At 41.8% G+C, this 14,504-nt stretch overlaps 1 protein-coding gene across 1 annotated transcript; it reads left to right on the top strand.

The window, feature by feature from the left end:
* The first annotated feature begins 979 nt into the window (after positions 1–979).
* On the top strand, positions 980–13,804 carry vcam1b (vascular cell adhesion molecule 1b). Its single transcript, XM_086269376.1, has 10 exons — positions 980–1,317; positions 3,847–4,149; positions 5,092–5,397; positions 5,479–5,736; positions 5,823–6,089; positions 6,747–7,025; positions 9,840–10,142; positions 10,229–10,501; positions 11,919–12,179; positions 12,306–13,804. Exons 1-10 carry the CDS (start codon positions 1,272–1,274, stop codon positions 12,464–12,466), a joined length of 2,457 nt encoding a protein of 818 aa, XP_086125502.1. The 5' UTR covers positions 980–1,271; the 3' UTR covers positions 12,467–13,804.
* The last annotated feature ends 700 nt before the right edge of the window (positions 13,805–14,504 follow it).

Raw genomic sequence — 14,504 nt, 5'->3', positions numbered from 1 at the left:
TGCATTTGAGAATAAACTTTTCTGGACATGACCAACCTGATTCTCTACATTAGTTCAAGTGTAAAACACACATGTATACAAACAAAAGCCAAATCCAGCATAGAAGAAGCTGTCCCAAGTCCAAGACTAGTGTGGGATGAACGACCAAAGAAAGGAAAAGTGCAACACAAATAACAGAAGTAATGATTCAGTAAATCAGAGGTCAGATATCTCAGAGCCTGGGGTGGGGGGCTGTCCAGACCTCTGACTTCATCAGGAAAAGGACTGATTAGTCTGAATCCTCATCAAACTAATCAATACTAAATCACAGAGGCTGTAAATCACTCAGGCTGTTATCACTCAGTCTCCAGATCATTCAATCAGTCAGAGGCCCCACAGTGACAGCTTCACTGTATTCAGCTCATTTACTCCTTAATGTGATTCAGCATGTCTGCTGCTGCTTCATCAGCTCACTGACAGCAAAAGGAAATATTTGACTTTAAATGTATCTAAGTGAGAAGGCAGCATTGAAGTGAATTCATGTTCACGTTTTGTTAAAAGGTGTTAGTCCCAGCTTTTAGTCAGCCCAATAATACCAGAAAACATACGGCATGTTTTCTTCTTTTTGGGATTCAGCCCTAGGAATTTCCCTCACAGGACACAAAGTTCCTGCTGGGAGTCCAAGAAAAATGCTGATTTGTCCTTCTTACTATAACCACTGCCTGTGACGCTTCTGTCTTGTGGGTGATTTAATATCACTGAAAAAGATCGTTGAAAAAACATCAGATTCACATAAATAGAGAAACCAAAAGTGAGAGGAAAATAACCCAGGTGTGAAACGAGGAATATCACATGTAGAGAATAACTAAATTTAACAGGAGCATGACAGAGAAAAAGCTGGAAACGTGTAGTGCACAGACACGAGGAGAAAGAAAAGGCGACAGGATGTTGAAAAGAGAACGTGAGGAAAGGCCGAGGAGCAGTGAACACAGCACAAAGCGACGGTGAAGTTTTCCCGCTCACCGCGTGTCCCGCAGAGGGCGCTGTTGCCCGCGCGTGCACACACAGGCGCTTGGAGCTGGATGACGGGAGGGGGCGTTTGCTTCATCAGCCCTGTTTAGGGCTTCAGAGACCCTCAGTGATTCATCATTGCCAGATTTTCTGCTTCAGATCCCGAAACTCCGAGAAACGAGACGCTGCTCTGTTTGTTCACGAACCCATCCATCCGCCCATCATCCATCCATCCATCCATCCATCCATCCATCAGCGTGTTTGTAGCCTCAGCAGAGAAGATGGATCTTCTGTGTGTCCGCAGGCTCTTTGTTCAGCTCATCTCAGGTAAATGTCCTTCCTTCTGATAAATCTGGCTGTTATATGATGTCTTTTACACGTAGAGAGATTTTTTGGGGTGGGGGTTATTGTAACCTCTGAATTTTCATTTGAGATTTCGTTCGTCATTTTCTCGTTTTTTCATCAGCTTTTGTGCATGTGGTTAGTATAGCGCAAATAAAGAATAAAAAGTAGAAACATGCGTAATATATGAGGAAAATTCGAAAACTCACATTAAAAGCCACATTCAACTTCATGAAAATATGAAATGTTTCATTTCCTTTGCAATTTACAGTAAACTCTTTTATGTTTTGGTGTAACTCAATCAAAACAAACAAAAAAACAAACCTACTAAAAAAACAAAAACCAAAAAACCCCAACATTTGGAAACCGGAGTGACAACATAAAAATGCCAGAAACTCCAAATCCTCTAATGGCCACTCGTGGATGGTTCTAAAAGTGGGTCAGTCTCAGGTTAAAACGTGCAGCTTCACAGAATTAAAAAGTGTCTTTCCAGTATGGTACAAATTAAGCTGTTCCCCTTCATAACAACTGCACTGATAGTGGGGGCAGGCCGTGGCTGCTTAGACTGACACCTGGCCACCTCAGTTCTTCTATTTCCACGTACTGAATTTGGGCTCTCCTTTTTATTGACTATTTTGTAATTTTTATCTCACAATCCATTAAATATTCCAAAATGTACCACAGAAACGATGGAGAGGTCCAGCACAGTTTACAAGGCGAGGCTGCAATCAAAGCAACTACACCCGTAATTTAAGTCTCGCCAGTATCCAAATGAATGAGTTCTAAAAACATGAGCTATCATAAAGTTTTTATGAAGGTGGAAGCTCAACAGAAACCAAAACTGTTTATTTGTACCAAACTGTAAATGTGCTTTTAATGTTGTAAACGTGGACATTTGAACATGGAAGCACAGATGAACTATAGTTTTTGTCTCTTCTACACTGGCTAAATTGTTTAGTCCCACAGGTTATTGCTTGGTAGACACACAAGAACATCAGGTGCTGATACATTTCCATCCACGTGGATAACCTTCCTTTTCTCTTAAAATTCTTGACAAAGTAGTTGTTGAACAGATAACTGAACGTCTGCAGAGGAATGGTTTATTTGAAGTGTTTCAGAGCTCATCACAGAAACAGCGTTAGTGAAGGTTACAAATGATCTTCTGATGGCCTCTCACAGTGGACTCACCTCTGTGCTTGTCCTGCTAGACCTCAGTGCAGCGTTCGATACTGTTGACCATAATATTTTATTACAGCGATTAGAGCATGCTGTAGGTGTAGTCATTTACATGAACAAATTGTAGTCTAAAAGACTCCAATTTGTTCATGTAAATGGAGAGTCCTCTTCACACACTGAGGTTAATTACGGAGTTCCACAGGGTTCTGTGCCAGGACCAGTTTTGTTATACATGCTTCCTTTAGGCAGTATCATTAGAGAGCATAGCAATAACATTTTCACTGCTATGCAGATGACACTCAACTTTATCTGTCATTTTTGACCAGGACATGTCCTTCAATGCACATATTAATCAAATATGTATGACTGCTTTTTTCCATTTGCACAACATCTCTAAAATTAGAAACATCCTGTCTCAGAGTGATGCTGAAAAACTAGTTTGTGAATTTATTACTTTTAGCTGGAACTACTGTAATTCCTTATTATCGGAATGTTTTAAAACTCCCTGAAGAGCTTTCAGTTGATCCAAAATGCTGCAACAAGAGCACTGACAGGGACTAGAAAGAGAGAGCATATTTCTCCTGTATTGGCTTCCCTTCATTGGCTTCCTGTTAAATCCAGAATCAAATTTAAAGTCCTGCTCCTCACGTACAAGGTCTTAAATAATCAGGCCTCATCTTATCTTAATGACCTTATAGTACCATATCACCACATTAGAGCACTTTGTTCTCACACTGCAGGCTTACTTGTGGTTCCCAGAGTAAATTAAAAGTAGAATGGGAGGCAGAGCCTTCAGATTTCAGGCCCCCCTTCTGTGGAACCAACTCCCAGTTTTGATTCGGGAGACAGGCCCTCACTCTACTTTTAAGATTAGTCTTAAGAATTCTGGTGATTCTGAATCCTCCCTTAGTTATGATGCAATGGGTCTAGGCTTGCTGGGGGCTTCCCATGATATTTCTTCTTCGGTCACCTTTTTTCACTCAGTGTGTTTATACACCATTTTACATTTAATCATTAGTTATTAAAAGTCTCTGGCTCTCTTACAATGTCTTTTGTCCTCTCTTCCTCCCCACAAGTCGTCTAATTATTGAGTCCCCCCCCCCTTTTTGTATTATTGCAGCATCTTTACTTTACAATATAAAGCACCTTGAGGCAACTGTTATTGTGATTTGGCGCTATATATTCATCAGCCTCATTCATACATCATCTGTATTTGAGGCAAAGTTTACCTGAGGTTCAACTCAAGGTTAACAAACTAACTTTTCACTAAACCTGTTTTCTGGAACCTGGCCCAGCGATGTTGTTGCTTTGTATAATTTTTGTTGTTTCCGTCCACAGCTGTGCTCCTGATGTCATCGAAGTACATTTTGGCTCTACGGGTGGACATAACTCCTGAAACCGCTCTGTTCGGTCTGGGTGAGCGTCAGCAGCTGGTCTGCTTGTTTCAGGGCTGTACCACAACGCCAAGTGTTTCCTGGTCCATTCTGGGGGACCGGCCTCTGAGCGGGTCCATCAGCACCAACCAAACTTGTTCTGTGTTGACCTTTGAGCGTGTAAAGATGGAGCATGATGAAGCGATACTGTGTACGGTCAGCTGCAATGGAGACAGGAAACAAGCGAAACGCTCGGTGCAGGTTTACTGTGAGTTACCACTGAAATGCAGCATACATTTGAAACGTTATGTTATATATTTTGTTATTGCTCTATTTAAAACAACACGAGTTTAGTGCACTTTTGTAATTTTGCCTCTGTACACATAAAGTAGATTTTAAATCTAAGCTCAAGATGAGATCGAAGTGCAGAGTGTGATTAGGAATCACAGGAATGTGGATGAAAACCTTTTGCTGAGAAACAGAGGTCTAAGAACCTTGCATCACCAAATACTGTTTCCTCCTCTAATATCCTACACCTTCATCTTTCATAACCACGTTTACTTTATTTTAAAACACTTGCTGTCACCTTAGGATAATTTTTCAAAGTGCAGGGTAATCCATTAGATTACTTCCGACCCTCCCAAGGCTCACATCACAGAGGAAGACGAAGAAGTTTGACCTTGTGATACGTAGTTAGATTTGTGAAAGGGTCCATTCTAATCCAAACCGCGATCCTTTCCACACTATACCGAGCCGTTTTGGTTACCAAAATCAAGCGAAAAGGTGAACAAATCTTGGCTTTTAAGTCCTGCAAAAGACTTTAGGGGCTTTCATTCTCTCCCAGAAATATGCTTTTCTAGTGCATCACTTTAATTCTACTACAGCAAACAAAAATCCACTGTAGCAAGTACAATGTAATCCGCCTCACTCTGAATCATTGTGGACACCAGAATCAGCCTAATCAGTCACCAGCTGGCTGTCTGTGTCGGGGCCCCTGTCTGTCAAAGTGGCGTTACCTTCATGCCTCACCAGCATCCACGCAGAGAAGTTAGCATTAAAAAAACTGTGTGCTTATGAATTATTCAGACACAAAACCCACATTGGAACCAAACCTAAGGTGCTACAAGTAGAATTGCACCGTTTTTATTTACTATTAGACTGTTGTTGTTATAAGAATTAATGCCTGCCCTCTGTGTCTCTGCTGTTCTAGCCTTCCCGTCGGACCCTGTCATCACAGGCCAAGATAATGTCAAACTGGGGGTAAAGTCCACCCTGACCTGCAAGGCATTTAACATATATCCTGATGAGGAGGTGAACATCACTTGGCACAGTGGGAACACTATCCTGCAGACCACAGTGCAAGATGGTGAATCCGGGGCAGTCCAGTCTGACTACAACTTCACAGCTGAAAACATGGATCAGGGAAGAAATATCACCTGTAGGGTCACACTGAAGCTGAAGGACCTGCCAGATAACAAGAAGACCAGAGAAAGCGCAGTGCCAATAAATGTCTTATGTGAGTCTGGGTTTGGTTCTGAGTCCTCACGTCTGAGTCTTGTTGTCCGTGTCCTCATAAACCCGACTTCTCTGTCTCCAGATGCTCCTGTCGTGAAGAAGTTGGAGTCTAAGGAAGTTATGGCCGGCTCTCCGCTCACTCTCACCTGTTTGGCAGAGGGAAATCCTGAGCCGACCATCACCTGGAGTTTCAGAACAGCAGATGGCCGAACTCTGCAACGCGGTCAAGGCGGTCAGCTCAACTTCACAGCGGTGGAAGTGTCTGAGGCTGGACGGTACGAGTGTGATGCGCGAAACACGGAAGGAACCCACAGTAGCGCCGTGGACGTCACGGTTCACAGTGAGTGATGGTCCTGTTTCACTCTTAGTATGTGCACTTCCTTTAGTTTCAATGAGTCAGTTGTATCCCTTGTGTCTCCCTAACAGGTCCACCCACTAACACCTCCCTCTCTGTAATTCCGGGTGAGGAGGTGGTGGAGGGTCAGCAGGTAACTTTTGTCTGTAGCTCAGAGGGTGCTCCACTCCCCAGACTGGTGCTGAGCAGGAATGGGACAGAGCTTCAAAGCGTTGACAGAGCGTCCACGGTAATCTTCAACCTGTCTTCCGCCCTGCTCGAACACTCTGACGTCTACCAGTGTGATGCCTCTAATCTGTACGGATCCCAGCTGGCCTCCAGCTCCATCACTGTCAGAGGTAGTCTTTCCTCCAGTTTGTATCTTACAAGGTGATCTCAGAAAAACTCTCAAATTTTAATATGAAATGAAATTAATGAAAGTACCTCATGTGAAGGTACTCCTAAATGACCATCATGTGTTGTGATGGACGTCTCTAATCCCATTTCCTGATCCTTCAACCTGCTGTGAATATTCTTCCTCAGATGTCACACCAGATTATTGCAGACATAAAGCATCATAGATGTCACAATATCTATCTTGCAATACAATTGATATAGTCATCAATTTCATTTGTAATTTTTCAGGTGCAGGTCAAGTGTCTCGTTCCTCCAACATGAGGGTGTAGTAGTAGGAACAGTAATGAGAAGTGTTACATTTCTTATCAAAACATTTCTTGAGTTTGATCTCATAGCCCTGCAGCCACAGAGAAAGGAACCTCTGTAGTAAAGTGGAGGCTTAGCTATAATTATTGATTAAGCTACAATGGACCAGACCCAGTTTAACCACTTTGCAGATTAGTTTGGATCCATGTTTAAAGTGAGAGAAAAACTATTCAAGTTAATGGTGTGAGGGTAAAAAAAAAGCCTCTCCTGTAAAAGAGCCTTCACAGACAAGATTAGAATAACTGCTTTCAGTGTGAACATGCAGGATCAGTAAGATGTCTGTGTTCCTCCAGCTCACCCTCTACAGGTTGAGGCGAGTCCTCAGGTCTCTGCAGCGAGAGGTTCAGCTCTGAGTCTGAGCTGCAAGGCCTCCGGCTGTCTGCACACCCCCATCCTCCTCACCTGGTTGAGGAAAGACCAGAACCAGACTGTCCTCCAGACAACCTGGCCGCAGGACGGACTCTCTGTGCTCCATCTGCAGGACCTGGATCTCCAGGATCGGGGTGAATACAGCTGTCAGGCTCAGTGCGAGACCGTCAACAGGAGCAGAAACATTCAAGTCCATGTCTATTGTGAGTCTGACACACCTGATAGCAGTTATAGTCCCGCACTGCCACTTTATTTGGTTTCAAATCACACCTATTAAACCTATTAAGTAGATTTTCATGTTCATTTGAAGAATCCTCTCAAACCATTTAGAGATTGCAGTAGGTGTCGAGTGGAGAGTGGACCCAAATGAAGACACCAGAGACAGAACTAAGCTTAAACTAAAAGCGAGCCTTTATTGATGGCTGAAAAACTGAGCAACAAACAAATGAGACACAACAACTAACCTAACAAAACCTCAACTGGGAAAAGCAACTAAAACCTGAATTCATGACTCTGAAAACAGGATGAACTGGGAACCTAAGGCATGAAACATGAACAGGGACGTGAAAACGTCAACCAGGAACACTTAAACATGAAATACCTGACTTGACGCTTGCCACACAGACAACCCGACGAGGAACAATACACGCAATATGTACACGGAGGGTAACGAGGGAACCGCAACTGGAGGGAGACACAGTTGGACCTAATCTGACATAACGAGACAAAGGGGAAGCAAAGCTAGATAAACCGAACAGAGGACAAGGACTATCAAAAAGAAACAGGAACACTGACAGACTCATGACACGCAAGCTTGACATGGTGACTGGGAAGACGAGACAAACTAACCACAGGAGGCGATCAGACGCTGAGGGGAGGAAGATCTAGATACTAAGCAGAAGCCAGAGGATCTAATAAGAACACTAAAGCACAGGCAAACTAAACATAAACCCCTCAGAGAATCTAATGTAATTTAGAATATCCTATTGCACAGTCCAAAAACATAAACACCGGGTCACTGACAGTAGGAATTGTACTGCAAAATATATGATAAAGACTCTTTAATAATTGTTAATTATCAGATTAACAATGAGAGGAAAAGAGGAAGTTAGAGGAATTTAAAGATAAACGAAAAGGATTTGTTGTTGTTTTTGGGTGTTTTTTTTTTTACACTGTTTAGTGTCTGACTTGTGTCCTCATATTTTAAGAGTTTTATGTACTAAAAACTTGAAGCGAAACCTTTACAAGTAAAGCAGAACAGCACAAGCAGGAAAGAACTTCTAAAACACAAGATAATGCGATGTTTGTCAGTTTTATTCCCAGCAGTCTCACACAACAGGAGTCAGACATTCAATAATCTCAGAGGTGCAATCAAAAGATGAACTGCTCATAACAGACATGAGGCTTAGTAATGTTTGCACAGATGTCCTGACGCCGAGCTGCTCATCAGTGTGGGGGTAGAGCTGCACACCACTGCTTTCACTGGTTTGGCGATAAAGAGCAGACCATGCCCCGACAAACATCGCCGTTTTCATGACTGATCAGTTAACCTAGATCAGGCTTTCTAGATTTTTCTCCAAAGTCAGTGTGTTTTTATAAAACAAATAACTGTGTTTCACCGGATCACATCAGAGCTAAAAAGCAGCTCCAAGAGAAACTGCAGTGACTAACAATTACTAACACCCTCGTGATCTGAGAGCCACAAACAGAGGCTCATTTTAAAAGGTTTGTTGACCGTCAGATCTGAGCTGAAGAAGATGAACTCCAACGCTGCCAGGAAATGACAACATGGGGGAAAGAAGCCAAACACTCGCCCATGCACTCATCTTTACCCCCCTACCACTTCAACAAAGACTGAAAACATGCAAAATCCTCCCACACAGAAAGGAGGCGAGGACTCAGTGTTTCTGACAGTTACATCCACACTTGGAATATCTGTTAGAGTGCATGACCTCGTTACAGCACTGGACAAGAAGCAGGAAAATGACCATAACTTAACCATCCTCATCAAGTTGCTGAAAGTCTTCCAAGTCACTTAAGGTTGCTCAGCTCTCCATTCACGGACTTTTACATTCTAGTTGTTAAACTTGCTTTTCAATGACAAAGATTTTAGAGATGCAGTTGTTTGTTGCATGCCTCGTGTGTTCCAAATATTTTCATACTTTGTTACTAGGTTTTTAAAGTCAGAGTTCTTACTTTGATCTCGGAAATCTGGAAAAGAAATTTCCATAGTTGCAGTTCGTTCGTCTTCCATAGTTTAGAGTCCAGTGGTTGTTGTATTTTCAGAGTTTACAGTGTTCCCTGCTTTTGCAGGTGTTGAAAACGATTCAGTGGAACCAAAATTGTTTTTGAGAATCATAAAAGGACTCATTTAGGTTTCAGAAGTTCATTTAAAGAGGTTTTTGAGGTCTTTCAGGGGAATCTAGTATTCTTTAAAGAGTTTTTAAAGCTTTGAGATTTCAGTGATCCCATTTCAAAGGTTTTAAATGGGATCTGTGAGTTTATAGGATATTAAGGACGTTTGGTGCTTTGTTAGGCCTGAAGAGCTCTTGATGAGGTGAATGAGGAGGTTTTAGATGAACATATTTTATTGGTTGAAATTGTATTAGATTAGCAGTCCAATTTTCTTTAACAGTTTCTTTAAAAAGCCGTGCATATATTGAAGGAAAGGGTCTCGCTAGGATTCAGGGTCCTTGAATCTGCTGGAATCAGTACTGACATTTTGCAGGTCTTTTTCGTGGTCTTAGAGTTCTGTGGTGGGGGGCTGTTTTGAATCTAAAAATTTCAGATCATGAATCCCAACTATGATTCACCGCTTTAAATTCCAAAATATCAGAAAAGCCTAAAAAACTTTACTTTTGATGTCTGTTGACTTTGATGAAAAATGTTTCTTATGTATAATTAGCCATCAATTGATGTTTAAATCTTTGGAAGCCGATTCTTATTGGCGCAATTTATATATTTTCACACTCCTGAATCATCATTAGCTACTTACTTCTCTCTCTCTCTCGCTCCAGCGTTTCCATTTGATCCCGTACTGGAGAATCCTGGCCCTGTCCTGCTGGGGGAAGAAGCAGTCTTCCGCTGTGATGTCATTAATGTATTCTGGGCTAATCAGCTGAGGATTCAGTGGCTTTTGGGAAACAAAACGGTGGCGGAAAAGTCGTTCAGTTTCTCCAGTGTTTTACAGAACGTCTCTTTTAGTCTCCATCACCGGGTTGACGAGGATCATCAGGTGCTGACCTGCAGCGCAGACCTACTGCAAGAAGGCGGAGACTTGTGGAGGTCCAAGAGGACCAGCATCCATCTGCAGGTCCACTGTAAGTGTTTGTTTTTATGTTTTTTCTGCAGCTCTCATTTTTTTCAGATCCAGCTTTATTAAACTCCTGATCTAATTCTTTTTCAGATCCTCCGAGGAATACATCACTGCTAATTAGGCCAGACGAGGAGCTGGTGGAGGGTCGTCACGTGACCTTTAGCTGTCTCTCAGATGGAGCTCCGGCCCCAGCACTGGTGCTGAGCAGAAACGGGATGGAGCTTCAAAGAATCAAACCAGCCACCTCATCACCACTGACCTTCACCTTCTCCCCCATCCTCCTGGAACACTCTGACCTTTACCGGTGTGAAGCATCCAACAAGTATGGATCTGAAGTGGCTTCTCACTCCATCACTGTCAAAGGTCAGATCATTAATAATAATTATAACGGGCTTCTTTTTGTTTTTTTCTCTGACAGTTGTAATCAGAAGCCAGAGACAGAAATAAACTTCCGGCATTACAGTGGAGTCATTAGTTCAGAACTTTAGCTGCCAGGCTCAGTGCCGCCATGCATTCAAGAATGAAAACTCAGTATAAGTTAAAGCGTTTTGCTGCTGTGGTTTTCCTAAGAGGGCCATCAAGTGAAAGAGGTTGAAATACATTGAATAATGCAAAAGTGAATCTTATGAAAGCAGACATTCTGATCATTTCTTTACCAAACATTCAAAACTTCTCTGTCTGCTCTTGCGTCAGAGCTGATCCAGGTTGTGACAGGCATAAAAATAGATTTATGTCCGTGGGCCTTCTAAACCCAACTGGTTAAAAATAACCATATTTATAGAAAAGGCCCCATGAGCTGTAAGTGAAACAGTGAGGAGTAGATGACCTACTAAATGATGAAACGCAAAGAAGCAAAACGTGAAAGAATGTTTAGTATCAAACTGGCACTGTTTGTTTTTCCTGTGGCAGGGCTCTCCGCTATCAGGTGATGATGTGTTGGTTAGAGGTGTGACAGAAGGTCAGCAGGTTCGGCTGAGCTGCTTTCACACGCTTTTCACGTTCACTGTATGACCCTCTTTCCACTGAGATTCAGGTTACACGTCCTTATGTTAAAAGAGGACGGGGTTAGTTTAAACAGATATGAGGCAATTGTTGTTGTGATTTGATGCTAAATAAATAAAATTGAATTGAAAATTGAATTGGTCAAACTATGACTAAAGTGTTTCTGGAAAATCAACAGAGAATGAACTTGCAGCGACGTCTACAGAATGCACTGTAAAATCAGCAAAATACACTGTAAACCAGATGAATAAACTATAAGAACCAGCAACACAGTGTAGCCCAAGTGTACTGTGGTTTATGCTCAAAGCATGATTTTACTACATTAAAGATAGTACTGTACCTATAGCTATAGATGCTGAGTTGCATGGGGATTTGAGGTAGATAGTATTCTTAGAGTTTATAGGATAAAGTGCATTATGAGTATATGGATATCAGTTGCTTGTGGTCTAAAGTGCTTTGATTGGACAGTAAGACTGGGAAAGTACTATGCAAATGTACCTTGCTATAGCTGGATGTGCATCTTACCAAGGATGTTGCTACAGTTAGTTACAAACCACAAAATCAAAAAGTACAATCAGTACAGCGATGTTATTAGTAATTTGTAAACTGTAATATATATTGTATGAACACAATATATTAGTTAGAACAAAGCTAAACTCCCCAAAATGACAAGTTTCTCAGTTGGGTCTTTTCACATTTCCTGCAAAAGTAGTTGTACAACAACAACAACAACAACAACAAAAAGGAAGATCTAATTTTAATCTGTTTTCTTATCCAGCTCCTCCGAGGAACACCACAGTCCACATCCTGCCGTCTACAGTGGTCCAGGAGGGGCAAAATGTCACTGTCTGCTGCCAAACCATCAGTTTCCCACCGTCAGCTGTGATTCTCAAGAAAATGACCAATGGCACAGAGCTATATTCTACTAATGGAACTTTCCTACTGGTCAATCTCACAGCCAAAGACTCGGGGTTATACCAGGTCAACGTGACCAATGACCTTGGGTACCAAGTCAAAATCTTCAGCATCAGTGTCAGAGGTCAGTAAAATTAGTTTGGATTTTATTATTCCCTTTAAGTTAAAATGCTCAAGTTTGATTTGAACATATGTTACCCACAGCAGTTCTGTAAACAGTTTCACAAAACTGCCCTATTTTCTTGTGCAGAGAGAAGTACCAAGCTTCCACCCAGTTTCAGCGTCATCATCATCCCAGCTGTCTGCATCGCCACGGTTCTAGCAGCTTCCGCTCTGTTCCTCGACTACGTGAGGAGATCCAGGAAGAAAGGCTTTTATCAACTGCCCCAGTCTGCTCCACCTTCAGCCTGAGGCCAACCCTGGCCTAAAAGGCCCCTGGTTCATGCAGCTACCAAGTGTGTAGCGTCAACACATCTGAATCTATGGCTGTCAGATTTTTTTTTTAAATGTGACTACCATGTGCATGTGGCTGCTGCAGGACAATATCTCAGTATGACCGATGACTTTTATTTCAACACGTGCTTTGTGCTTTTAAACACACGGCTTTGATATTCATAGGTGTGACCATGTTGTCCCAGCAATAAGCGGCTAACAAATGACATAATGATTTTCAGTATCCAGGAACATGTGGCTATATTGTCTTTCCGTGTGGTTAACACGTTCCATCACATGGCTACACGTCACATGTAACTGCCAACTCTGCAGATGCGTTTTACAGTTCATGGCCCAATCACATCCCATTGTATGGCTACTGCTTTGTGACATGTGGTTATGTAACATGTGAATTAGACATGCTGATGTGTGGCCACCACTTCTAATAAGGCGTTGTGTGCTAACCATCTCCAATTATGTGGTTACCCCATCTTGACCTATAGCTAGCATTTCCTAAAATGTGACTACTACCTCTTAACGTTTAACTACCACTTCTCACAATCCCAACATGGTATAAGCCTCCCAATACAACCTCATATCCCAACAGGAATTGCCATACAGTTATCTTCCATTTGCCAAAAGCAGGCGTGTATCACGGCATGTGATAATATCAAACCCTATCCTATCCTGTCGTATCCTGTCACATCTTATCCTTGGTTATTGTGACATGGGAATTCTACCTCCTGATATACAGTTTAAATATTTCAACATGTGGCTTGCTATCTGTTCACATATGAAGCTAATTTTGTCCAACATGTGACAAAACTACCCAGAAACCTCTCCCAAGTTCATGGCTGCCAAATTTTAAAATGTGGCTGTTCTCCCAGCAAGTTACCAACATCCATGGCACTAATCAACATGTGAGAGTCCAGCTTGAAAAATAAACACTACCTATGGCTCAATAATCTTATATGCAATAATGTTCACTGTCAGCTTTCAGCAGCATTTTATTCTCTTATCAGGGTCAGCTGAGTTAGTGACTTTTCAGTGACTGTGAACATTCCTCTCAGTGAGAGCTACTCAGCTTAGAGGTTTGTGGAAAGCAAAGATGTTGCTCAACTTGTTAACGGAGACTTTCTGACTGACACCATATGGCTGAACTCTTCCAGAAAGTCTTCAGTCTCCTCCGAACTCTCGCCGTGGTACTGCTGCACACTTGGTGTGATGTGGAATTATCTGCAGAGTTATTAGAGATGATATGTAAATATGTGTACAGTTTCTTTTTGCTTGCTTTCAATAAAGATATTTATGTCTTTATTTATTATCACAGGCTTTTTGAAATTTCAGTGTGCAGGATTTCCCCGGGAATTCCCTGTAAGTGGCGAGCTTTCGCTTTTATTTCTGTTAGATTCGGTGTTTACTGGAATCCTTGGCATTGACTCAGCTATTACCATGGTGACGGCTGAGCTGCATTTCAGTCATTTCAGCTCGCCAGCCTTTAAACCCAAAATTAAATAAACACTGTCTGTTTTTCTCTTTCCTTACTCCTCATTCACAAGAAAGATCTGGCCAAGAAAGAAATTCTCACCAAACTCCCCACACACAAACTACAAAGCAACTAAAGACAGATATAAAACCACAACAACAACAAAGAAAACAACCAAAAAAGGCAGACTGACCTGAAGACACAGAAAACTACTGCCAAAAATAAATACTGCATAAATATAAAAAAAAGAAGCTTTATAATACATTCTTCTAGTCTGTGAGTGTTTCTCCTATATGCAACCTTAGCCTTGTTTCTCATAATCCATCTTTGGACTCAAGTCCTAAAGGTGTCATAAAAGCCCAGAGACTTAGTGCCCAGTGAAAATCTACTGATTGTTGTTGAAAAGGTCTAAACCAAGAAAACCACAAAACCACATTAAAAGCCCTGTTTTTATCAGGAAGCAGCAGGATGTGCCTAATCATGGAAGGGTCCAACAAACTGGAAGGATAAATTAAAAGAGGTCTGTTGGCT

This window comes from Aulonocara sp. 'chitande type north' Nkhata Bay, linkage group LG17 (assembly GCF_057382095.1).
Source record: "Aulonocara sp. 'chitande type north' Nkhata Bay isolate Kocher_YH1m ecotype deep benthic linkage group LG17, A_spYH_male_GT1.1, whole genome shotgun sequence".
Classification (NCBI taxonomy): Eukaryota; Metazoa; Chordata; class Actinopteri; order Cichliformes; family Cichlidae; genus Aulonocara; species Aulonocara sp. 'chitande type north' Nkhata Bay.
Note: the sequence above shows the minus strand (reverse complement) of the source record. Positions and strands in the feature narration are given on the sequence as shown.

What these genes read in the sequence shown, in the direction of transcription:
- vcam1b (XM_086269376.1), top strand. Translation starts at nt 1,272, where the DNA reads ATGGATCTTCTGTGTGTCCGCAGGCTCTTTGTTCAGCTCATCTCAG. An exon ending in CAGCTCCATCACTGTCAGAG is followed by an intron (nt 6,090 to 6,746) that starts GTAGTCTTTCCT and finishes GTGTTCCTCCAG; the next exon opens with CTCACCCTCTACAGGTTGAG. An exon ending in CTTCAGCATCAGTGTCAGAG is followed by an intron (nt 12,180 to 12,305) that starts GTCAGTAAAATT and finishes TTTCTTGTGCAG; the next exon opens with AGAGAAGTACCAAGCTTCCA.